The 11,805-nt window shown below is 54.3% G+C and overlaps 1 protein-coding gene across 1 annotated transcript; it reads right to left on the reverse strand.

Moving 5' to 3' along the window:
• Nucleotides 1–5,268: 5,268 nt before the first annotated feature.
• Nucleotides 5,269–6,382, reverse strand: PHYSODRAFT_521288 (hypothetical protein; the record flags this gene model as incomplete). Its single annotated transcript, XM_009535285.1, has 4 exons — nt 5,269–5,451; nt 5,635–5,681; nt 5,749–6,041; nt 6,129–6,382. The coding sequence occupies 4 exons, from the start codon at nt 6,380–6,382 to the stop codon at nt 5,269–5,271; spliced, it is 777 nt and encodes a 258-aa protein (XP_009533580.1).
• Nucleotides 6,383–11,805: the final 5,423 nt, after the last annotated feature.

Consider the following 11,805-nt stretch of genomic DNA (forward strand, 5'->3'; position numbering starts at 1 on the left):
CGATCAGGACCTCGGAAGCCTAAACCCAAGTCGACCGATCGGACCACCAGTGCTACCGGATCAGATGAGTCGAATGTCAGACTGGAGTCTTACTTTCAGGCCGCGATGGCTCGATTTCTGAAGGAACAACAGGCTACGGTGGTAACACCTACTACAGTGGTGGACGACAACGTTGGATCGCGGGACGTGGGGATGGAATCAGCCGGATCGCCGGATCGCCGGATCAAGATATCTCTCAGTGGGAATACGATCCGGACGATATTGATCTTCCGAGTTCGGCCCCTGCTGTGGTGGCCACCGCTGCCTCGGGATCCACCGGATCCTCGTTGATCCAGCGTGTGCGAATCTTGGCAATGCCCGTTCTTAAGGAGTTCAGTGGCAAGGATCAGGATGAAGAACGAGCCCGATCGTGGATCAGCTAGGTGAAATCGGCGTTCCTGCGGGATCAGGCTACGGACGAAGAGAAGTGCCAACTTTTGCTGACTTACTGACGGCCGCGGCAAAGAACTGGTACCGCCAGCTGGGTCGATCGACGCGGAACAAGTGGAGCGATCTACTCCGAAGTTTCCAGATCCAGTATTGTGGCCTGGGAGTATCGGTCGCTTGGCAGTACTACCATTCTCGCAAGCGATCAGATGAATCGCCGTTGGAGTACCTTTATCGACTGAATGTGGCAGCTCTGCGTGCGAGATTGAAGATCAAGGATGGAGATTCTAAGGCTCGTCGCGAACATGTCGAACACTTTATTGAGACGCTTGCCGATCCCGAACTAGCCGATCAGCTAATCCTACTTCGGCTTGCGGACACAGAAGATCTGGAGGAAGTCCTGGGCGCTCGAGAGCGTGCGAAGATCAGACAGAAGCCATCTGCCTTTGGATCGAAGTATCGTTAGAAGGTTCCGACCTCAGCACCAGCTGCTGCTATCAAGCGGGCAGTGCGTGCAGTTCAGATCTCGAGCCAGGAGTCTGGATCGAACACTGAATCAGACGGATCTGACTCGGAGGGTGATCTACGTCGCGTTTACCTAGCGTCGGCTGAGGACAAGTCTCGCAACACTGGGGGCGACACGACGAAGCAGGATCGAAGCAACCAAGCACAGATCAACGATGGCTCACCTCGATCGGATCCAAGATCGCGATCTTCGCCTGATGGATCGGAGCGATCAAGCCGCTGCTCACACTGTGGATCGCGGAAACACACCGATCTCGGTTGTTGGAGACGTTTGACGTGCGAGAAGTGTGGAAAGAGAGGTCATCCGGCGGATCGTTGCTTGTTTGTGTGCCGTGGGGGCGGTGAACTACACGAGATGGGCAAGTGTCCGATGGAGGAATTCTACAACCAGATCCGTCAATGGTTCAACCCAGTGAAGCACGCTGGCATGTTGCCCGCGATCACCGAGAAGATGTTAAACTAGGATGATCGCCGGGTTGGCATCCGGTACGAGCCGAGCGTTCTAGGTACTGCATATATGCATTCGTAAACAAGAACACGGTAGTTCGAGTAAGTGGACGGACTGATCTACGCGGTAATACATGTGATCTGCATGCGAAATCTGCCGCCAAGGTCTTAAGTCTACATCGATAGGGCGACTGTAGCCGTTCTGACCCCGAAGTGCCCTTGGATCTCCAGTCTGGAGAAACGCGGGGCTATTGGAAGCAACGCAGACCGGAAAAATGGTTCAAGGCAGCTGATGGAGAAGTGACGACCGAGATCCTGGAGAATGATCGCGATCGAAGTCTGCCTCGCGTCAGCGAACGCCCCAGATCTGGCGATGTGGTGCCCGATCTCCTTCCTGGGGAGTCCAGAGGGTACTGGAAACATCATTCGCCAGGTAAGTGGTTCCGTCAGGCCAAGATCACAGGCAAGGTCAACAATGAGAATTCGATCTTACTCTTAGATACTGGCGCCGAGGTGGCCATCGTGGACACCGCCTTTGCTCGTAAGGTGGGGTGCTATGTCGACACGTGTCAGAGCCAGGAATGTGTGGGGATTGGTGAAAGCGTGTACATGACGGAAGGAAGGACCAGGATCAAGGTTACGCTGGTAGGATCGCTGGTGTATTTCTTCGATATCTGGGTCGGCGATCTATCAGGACAAGAGGCGATCCTGGGTATGGACTTTATGGTTCCAGCGGGGATCCGCCTCGATCTTGCGGACGGCTCCATCTGTCTCCCCGACGAAGTCAAGATCCAGCTTAGCGGACGACGACAGCTGTACAACGACAACCTCAGACACGTGTGTGTGAATCAAGGAATGCAGATCGCGATCGGAGATTCGATTGAGCTTCCACTACGAATGAAGGTGGCAGATCGACAGAAGCTATGGGTCACCCGTGGAGATCTCTGGGTGCCGACCGTGGTCCGTGGACCTGGCAGGATCGGATATCTCCAGGTTACCAACATCAGCGACAAGGATCTCGTCTTGTAACGAAATGAACGGATCGGGATGTGGCTGGCCGGAGATCGGATACCCCGGACGCCAGGCTATGTGTCGATCGGATCCCGTCGCTACATGTAATGGCAGAATCTAGCCTTCCAAGCCACGACGGATGACCAGCCTTCAGACCAGGGGGCGTCGACGGAACCTCCAGTGCCCGCCGTCGAGCGACCGACTTATCCAACGCCTCGATCCATTCTCAGGAGACACAAGGTAGCCCCGATCGCCGATCAGTGGATGGGTCCACCCGATCCAACGAATGAACCCGAGGCTAGTTGCCCTGATCCGGGGGGGGGGGGGGGTCGTCGTTGATGCTCTTAGATCAGGGGGCGGACCGTTGCAGAACGCTGATCGCGTGACAGAGGAGTCAGGGTCGTCTGCTTTAACTGTCCTCGTCGGAGATCCACCAGACCCACGGTCGGATCCTGATGAGTCGGTGTGTGAACCTTCCGGATCGGAGGACGAATGCTCTCCAGAGCAGGAACAGGTGGGGCTGGACCCCCAGCCTTCGTCGATCACGGATCATAGATGACGCGAAGCCGCAAGATGATCGTACTGGTGACTCAAAGGGGAAACCAGATCATGTGGATTCCTGTGTTAAAGCAGCTGAGAATGGCGAAACAGTGTCCCCTCACCTGCCATCGGCCGATCAGGTCGACGGTTGTGCCGTCGAACCAGATCTTGGGGGCGGAAGTACCGATCAGACGCGCCATGTGGTGGTTTTAGCTGTAGAAGAGTCGAGATCAAGTGACGATACCGCAGCCGACGGTGTCCCAGCATCTGAACAACTGCCGCAAGTGGTCGAAGACTCGTCGATCAATGGAGATGATCAGGTGAAAATTGAAGCCAAACCCACTTCAAATCGGGACGATCTCGTTACGTTACATCCGAACCAGATGAAGACGGTGACGCTGACGATCAGGTCCGTTACCCACGAAGGCGGGATCCTGTCGGCAGAAGATGTGGAAGGCGAGCTAGCTGTGCTCCCTGAAATTGTGATCTCGACGACGGATGAGGTGAAGATTGATGACATCAAGGTAGGAGATCTGGAGTTCAATACCCCGGAGGAGATAGATCGACTGCGCAAGAAGATCTGGCACATGAATCACCTGCTGATCGGCAAGGGCAATGCACTACCCCCAGCAGCCCGGGGCGTCACCTGCGACATCGACGAGGGCGGCGCGAAGCCGATCGCTCAACGTGTCCGGAAAGTTGCCCCTCAGTTCGTGGAGAAGGTGTCCGAGCTGATCAAGGGATTATTGTCAGCCAAGATGATTCGGAAATCTCGATCACAGTGGGCCTCGCCGATCGTCGTGATCATGAAGAAGAACGGCGTGGATATTCGACTCTGCATCGATTATCGGCTCGTCAACACTCTAACCAGGCTGATGATATATCCGATGCCCTTGATCAACGATTTGCTGGAGGATCTGGACAAGGTACTCTGGTATTGCTCTTTCGACATGGCTAGTGGATTCTGGGTGGTGACAATGACCGATCGAGCTCGTGCGATCTCGGCCTTTATCACCCACATGGGTCTGTTCGAGTGGGACCGGATGCCGTTAGAACGCTCCTCAGATCTACCAGCGACTTCTGGACGACGCGTTGTATGGGTTCACCAGGATCCCGCGATCGTCGGACTGTGAAGTCACTACGGACTTGATCGAGTCAGGAGAACCAGAAGATCCGGGGCGTCCATCAGTTCTGGGTCGCAGATCGTACATTGATGACATCCTGGCGACGGCCGGATCATGGGACGAGCAGTGGGATGGTGTGGACCATCTACTGGATGCTTGGGATAAGTGGAACCTCTCGATCAGTGTGGAGAAGAGCTCTTAGGGAATGCATAAGGTGGACTATCTCGGACATCGTGTGTCGAACGACGGGCTGGAAGCCAATCCGAAGGATCTCTCCGCTCTGATCGATCTGCTGTTCCCCGGATCGCTCGGATCCATGCAATCAGTTTTGGGCAGTCTCAACTACTACAGGCGTTTCTTGGAAGATTACGCGATCTACGCGGCGATCCTGTATGAACTGCGCGCGGTGGACTTCGCCGAGCTGAAGAAACGCCCCGATCTGCCCCAGATCCTCGATCGTCAGGTGCCGAATTCAGTGCATACGGACCCAGTGAACCCCGATCGGACTCCCCAGTTCCCGAAGTCGATGCTGCCGATGAACGCTGGATCCGTGCTTATCGTGCCTTTTCGACACTGAAGACGAAGATCGCGACGACGTCGATCCTGCGGCATTTCGATCGCGATCGGACTCCAGTTGTGATTTTGTATGCGAGTGGCTGGGCGATCTCGGCCGCATTAATGCAGGAGCATGGCCAGATCTATCATCCCGTTACCTTCGCCAGCCGAACGCTGAAGTCGAATGAATTGAACTACAACGTGGTGGAGAAAGAAGTGCTCGCGCTGTTACGGATCCTGGACCTGACCTATAACATGCTGGTTGGACGATCGATCCGGGTCTTGACCCGACACTCGACGTTGACGTGGCTGTTCCGATCACCCGGTCTTCAAGGCCGATTGGGTCAGTGGGCTACACTCCTATCGCCGTGGACGCTAGAGATCATGAAGTGCCCAAGGGAGAGGTCGAGATATTGGGGGCGATCGCCGCTAGTATTACGCCTCGATCGGATGTGGACGACGCGTTGATCGCGATCGCGCCGAAGAAAGAACCTCGGTCAGGCCTCCCGAAAATGGCATTAATAGGGAGTAGCCACCTAAGTCACCAGATAAATAATGCATGTAGAACTCAAACAAGGAACCAGACATAATGGAAAATGCTGAGACCCTCAAAGTAATAATGCATTAAATTGCTTCTAGATTAAAAAACCTTAATGCTTTCGTGCACTAACGGGGCATCCCAGTAAGACCTGTTTACCTTTAAGAAGAGGATCATCTCGATCGACTGCGCCGAAAGCGAGTGGCGCTCCAGGCCAAAAGTCGATCTCGCCATGCTGAAGAGACGCTCGGTCAGGTTGGAGGTGGGAGGGATGACGTTGATAAGCTCGTAGAGCTTGTCATCCGACGTCACCCGAGCCCGCTTCAGCACTCATTCAGCGAAACCTTCGGTGCCTTGTTCCTCGGGCTCGCCCTCGTTCGTGCAGCTGCTAGCGTTGACCACGAACGGCCGCACCGCCATTTGCTCCTGTCTGGACAGCGCGTGCTGGTTGTCCTGCTGAATCTTGACGCAGGCAGACTCAAAGTCGGGAGACGCCACAATATCCGCCCGCGGTCCTAAGAAATATAAAAAACAAGTTAGAAATAATAAGTAGCAACAATAGCAGAAGCAATAAACGCGTACCAAGGTATTGCTTGAGAGCAGGTTTCTCGGCGATTAGCGCGTCGAACATGACCCGCACCTCCCACAGCGATACCGACTCGGACTTTAAACGATTGGACACTGATTCGAACTGCTTGAGGTCTTCCAGGAGGCCCTTGAGCTTTTTGTGCACGCTGGGAGACGGGAGCAGCTCCGCTACAGCATCGTCCTCGCGGTCGATGAACTCCAAAAGCCGCACGTAATGGTCGAGCATCGCAAAGGTGGAGCTCCAGCGAGTGTCGTTGCGCAGCACAGGGCGAAGTGTCGTCTTGAAACTAATATATCAGTTTGAAAAGGGTTAGTAATCTGAGATAATAATAAAAATACAATTGTAAATAGTATTCATACAGTAGTAACCGTACCGTAGTTTCGCCGCGTGATTCAGAGTTCTCAGCTTGACCATGAGCTTCTGGATGCCAGCCAGCGCGTTCTCCAGTGGGGCCGTGTACAGGCGGACTGCCAGGTTTAGTCGGTGACTCGCGCAGCCCACGAGCGGCACACCCATGATGCGAGCCAGACGCTTATTCACAGCACTGTTATCACTTATCAGAAAGCAGACCTGGTTGATACTCTTACCAAACCTCTGCAGAATGGTGGAGAGCGCTGCCAGGTGCATCTCCGCTCCGTGGTTAACCTCAATAGCCGGCGCGTCTTCGCTTGGAGGCTGCACAACTGGGGCGAGGCAAAGCAGCGGGGTGTGAAGAACACCGTTGAGCTCATAGCAAGCGTAGACAGCCATGAAATGCTCGGAAGCATGCATCCAGTCGTCGAACAAGATGCCAATCTTGTCTGGCATCTCACAGCCAATCTTCACCTCGACGGCCCTGTTGACTGCCTCCATGTCGCCACCGAATGTTTCGACGCAGACCTGGCCTAGGTTCGCGTATCTATTGCAACAAATTAATATCCATCAGTAGTAAAACAGTCGTTAGTATATTAAATGATCCACGCTCAGAATAGTAATGAAAGTACTTACCGCCGGGTTAGCGCCTGCTCGCAAAAGTTGAAGGGCAAGTTGCCCATGACCACCCACTCGAGCCAGCCGAACCGGTTCTTGGCCTTGTGGCTGATCCAGGGCAGGATCGAACCCGTCGCACCAGACCCAGCCGAGAGCATGTCCGCCTCAAAGCCAGGGTGCTTGACGGACATGCTGGGTGAGGTTGCTGTAGCCCCGCCCGACAGTCTGCTTGAGCACGCGCTGGCAGTCCTTGTATGCGAAGTACTCGGTGGGCTCGCCGTTGTCGTCCAGGCACGGCGAGAAGAAGAACAGTGCAACTTGTTTGTTGCTGAACTTGGGGTGAGCTTGAGGGTTGGAGGGCACGAGGTTGAGCATTGCGGCAAGCTTGGCGGGCAAAGGGTGGTGTTCTTTCTGAAGTAAACTGAAAAGTGAGAGGAAGTGGCAAAAGTACTGTAGTGGGGCCAAGCTGTTGGCCATTGTGGTCCGTAGGCCGGAATGGTTGGTGTGAAGAAACCGGAGAAATAGTAATATTAGTTTTATGGCTTTTCTACTATCACATCAATTTAGCATTAATATAATATTGGCGCAGTAATAATTGCTGCATCTGCTCAGACTTCTGCAATAAATAATTGTGTGAAAAAGTGTCAATTAATTTATCTACTAATTGATTTTTCGGGCGGCCTGACCCCGGCGGAAGATTCAGGCCCCGGTCCCGACTGTGCGTGCGGACGAAGAGCTGCTGGTGATGTTGCCATAGGATCGAGCCTCATCCTGTGTCAGATCAGCCACATCTCCCATCAGGTACTTCTTCATACCTGCGATCCACGTTTCTTCATCCTGTGCTCGACGAATTCGATCGATTCGCAACTCTCGCACGAACTCCTCCTGCATGACGGTCGGGTTTGATGGTGATCTGGCGCCCGATCGGGTAGTCATCGGCGATAGTCGGGCGATCGACTCATCCGATCTGACGACCAGGATCTTATCAAGTCGGTTCAGTTTCACCAGATCCCCGTGATCGGCCTCATCCTCGACGACGACGCCCCCTTCACGTTGGAGTGCTGCACTGGCCAGGCTGTCTGCACTTTCGTTCCAGTCTCGTTTCACATGTAAAAGCTCGTGATCTGGCCAGTTCCGTAGTTGATCCAGCACCTTCTGCTTCAACAATGTCAACTTAGGTGCTTTGCAGTTGATCTCGCCTCGTACTTGCCGGATCACCAAGTTGGAGTCACCGCAGACCACCAACCTGCCTCGATCCATGCCATCAAGGACGTCGAAACCCAACAGCAGACCATGATACTCCGCCTTGTTGACGGTCAGCCCTTCAGCATAGCCCGATCGTGCCTTCACCACACTCCACTCGGGCAACTTCCACAAGATCGCGCTGTATGCGCCCCCGCCTCGCTCGACGCTGGCGGATCCATCGAAACTTATCGCAGCGGACTACGAGATCGACGGTGATAATCTGCTGTTCTATTGCCCACCCTCCAAGCGATCGGAGGCAGATCGAGATGGACTGATGAGACTGGTTGCACCGGAGCCGCTGCATCAAGATATCTTGCATCACTACCACTCCACTGTGGAAGGGGGGCACCAGGGGATCGGGCGTACCTATCAGCGGATCCGCGATCACTTTCACTGGATAGGTCTCATCAGGAGTGTGCAGAAGTACTTCGGTGAATGTGTCGACTGCAAGACCGGAAAAGGACGACCCACGACCAGGGGCGAGTTGCCGGGAACATCCAGGCGACATACCCGTTCCAGATCATAGCGATGGATCGCATACTTTCGCTGCCGATGTCGTACAAGGGTAATACGGAACTGTTGGTCTGGGTCGATCTGTTCACGGGATACGCGATCGCGAAAGCCGGTTCGTCCCGAACGGCGCAGACAATCGCCGAGACTTACGAAGAGTGCGTGTTCCGGCGATTTGGTGCTAGCGAGGTGATCAGGCATGATCGCGAACCGGGATTTATAGCCGACTTCTACCGCGCCTTTAACAAGATCCTGGGTATGCGTCAGCGAGCGACGATGGCATATCGACCTCAATCTAACGGTACTGCAGAGCGAATGGTACAGACGGCGACAAGAGCCCTGAAGGTGTTCGTGGAGGATCTGGATCAGAGAGATTGGGATGAGTAAGCAGATCGATTGACCTTCGCGATCAACACGGCTCAAGGTCGAGTCCGTGGAGACTCCCCTTTTTATCTGGTGCATCGTTGGGATCCTCGATCGACACTCGAGGCGACGATACCTTTGGGTATTACTCGGACTCGGGATCGGAATCCTCGACGGTGGCTTTATCGGATCCAGAGGCACTACGATCAGGCTCGAAGTCAAGTGAATGCTCGCCTACGCGAGGCGATCGCGGATCGGGCCGATCGGCACAATGAAGAAGTTCGACCGCACTCGATCGAGGCTGGATCTCAGGTGTGGCTGTACCTGGATCGTGTGAAAGAGGGGTATGCCCGGAAGGTGGATCACCTGTGGCACGGCCCGTTCCGTGTTGCGGAGAAGGTGAACGAGTACACGATCAAGCTTCAGATCGCTGGTACGGACTATCACCTGTTTCCGATCGTGCATGTGTCGAAACTGAAGTTGGTCAGGGGCTTCCCCGATCGACCGCAGATCGCGCTCACGCTGGACAAAGCAGATCGACTTGATTTCGACGAAGTCTTACTTCCGGAGGACAGCTGGGCCCCAGATCGAGACCCGAACGAGTACGAAGTGGAGGAGATCACGGATATGCGGGCGGGTCGAAGGACGCAGTACGGCCGGACTTATCGAGAATTCCTGGTACACTGGAAGGGTTACGACGAGTCTGACTGGGTCGACGAAGCTGATCTCAGCTGTGGACCTTTGCACGAGTTCCTTCGAGATCGCGTGAACCGGAACCCATTCAGCGCGATGCAGTCTCACGAGGAGGAGTAAGATCGGGCCACAGGGTGAGCGGGTGACCTTGGTGAGCGAGATGGATGACGGATCGACGGGGAGGCCGTCGATCAGAGGACGGGGTTTCATATTACTGAGTATGTGCGTGTGAGTGCAGATCGGATGATTCTGGAGCGACAACAGGGAGTTACGATGGTGGATATTGGCTGATCGTGTTGGCGACGGATGGATCGACTCAAGAGAGATGGTGATCGACGAGGAGTTGGGATATTGCGATGAACGGTGCTACGGCCGCGGCTGAGCCCCGACGTCGTGGTTGAACTCGTTGCGAAGACGCGAGATCTACAGCGCCGGATACGATTGGAGTATCGGTTTCACTAAGCGATCGTGATTGCTCGCCTCAACCAAGCGGATTGATCTGGGCAGACTAGGCCATGGAGATGCATGGAGAGTTGGAGACTGTGTCCGCAGTGAGCCGCCGTACGACCCGACTTACGGACAGGGGGCGGTTGTGGTGAAGGTCTGAAGGAGCCACGACGTCGAGTGACATAGCGGCATGAGTGATCGATAAGTCAAGGAGCGATGGATCTGTGGGTTCTAGTGTCACCAATCCGTTGATCAACCCGACGTGAAAGTAGATCAACCGTGTGAAGGAATCTGCAGCTGATGAGAAGATCAAGGAGTCTAAGATGGGTGAAGTCAAGATTGATTATGGACGGGCGTGGGTCGAGACTGATCAAGGTCGAAGCATACAGGTTGTCGATCGACTACGGCTGATCGTGGATCGCCGATCGCCCAGAATGAGAAGCACATGGGGGCAAAGCCGGGACAAGAGTCCAGTTGTTGTTTAGTTGTAGGATGATAGATAAGATGGTAGCGGTAGAGAGACACAGGCTAAACATAAATCAGAACGCAATTTGCACAGAAAACCACAAGTGCCCTTAAGTCACCCCCTTGACTAGCGGTACGGTTAAGACTAGATTAATACATTGGCCAGCTTGACCTGCTCTAGTGATCTTTCTCTCGTGCGCAAGTCCTCGATCGACTGGATAGTACTTGGCCGGCGATCGTTTTTCCTCTCGATCAATCTCGACCCCGCTATAGGAAGCGGCAAGCAACTGAAAGGAAGGAACACACCCGGAAAGGCAACTACAGGCCTTGGATCAACTCCAGGCCGACCGATCGCAGCGAAGAACCCTCGATCGGAGCGTATACTCGGACGCAGAGCGAAGACTACCGCGCTGCTCCACAAACTATCCCCGCGTCACGCCAAGACATTCGATCTTCACCAAGTGCGGCATCTTCGGAGCCCCGAGAGAGCAGATCCAGCCCGCCGACGGGTACACAAGGCGAGAACAAGTTCAGCCGATCACGGATCGTTGGGGGACCCCTCCGTTGGTCGGTGTCTGGGCGCTGGTGGGAAGCTTGATCAGGCCTCAACCAGATTTTGGCCGATCCCGCTACACCACAGTATCGAGCCCGGCAGGCAACATCGACTAAGCGGTGACTGCTATAGTTGACAGCCGAGTTCTAGGCGGTGACTTCACGAGCTACCAGGTTTGTGTTTATTGTTGCTAAATGGCTATAAAATTTTCGCTAACAACTTTGGTTTTAGGATACCCTGTACGCCAGCAAGATTTGCTAGCTTTACGCTCCGTCGCACTACTGCGATCAGCTCGACTGTACTAGCACGAATGTAATACTCGCCCCAGGAGTTGATCCACTGCGGCTTCATAACGGAAATAGCGATCTTGAACTCCACCGAGGCTCCATCCGCAGCGAAGACACACACTCACGATCGAGGGACCACCTGTACTTCCTCCACAAGCGAATGTAGCCACCCCTTTGCGCACCGAGTGCGTACCGTAACTTTTACCAGAGTCTCCTTGTTTCAAAAGGTTAGCCAGCACCTTGCGAAATTGTAGCTTCTGGTTAGAGCCTAGAAATGGTGCCCCCGGTTCCAATCGAGGGTGGCACGCAAGATAAATTGCTAAGGCAGTCACCCAGCACGTTGATGGGCTCAGTGGGTTTGCGTACAGGTGGCGTGGATCACGGGGCCCTGAACCCTCCTGGTTAGTCTTCATCTTGACAAATATTACTCCAACGCTCTCATCTTTTGCCACGAGATGCTGACTTTGGAGAGTCTGGACCGACATTGACCGACACATCACATTCCACTGCGAAGTAAA

Source organism: Phytophthora sojae (genome assembly GCF_000149755.1).
Source record: "Phytophthora sojae unplaced genomic scaffold PHYSOscaffold_8, whole genome shotgun sequence".
NCBI classification, from domain to species: Eukaryota; Oomycota; class Peronosporomycetes; order Peronosporales; family Peronosporaceae; genus Phytophthora; species Phytophthora sojae.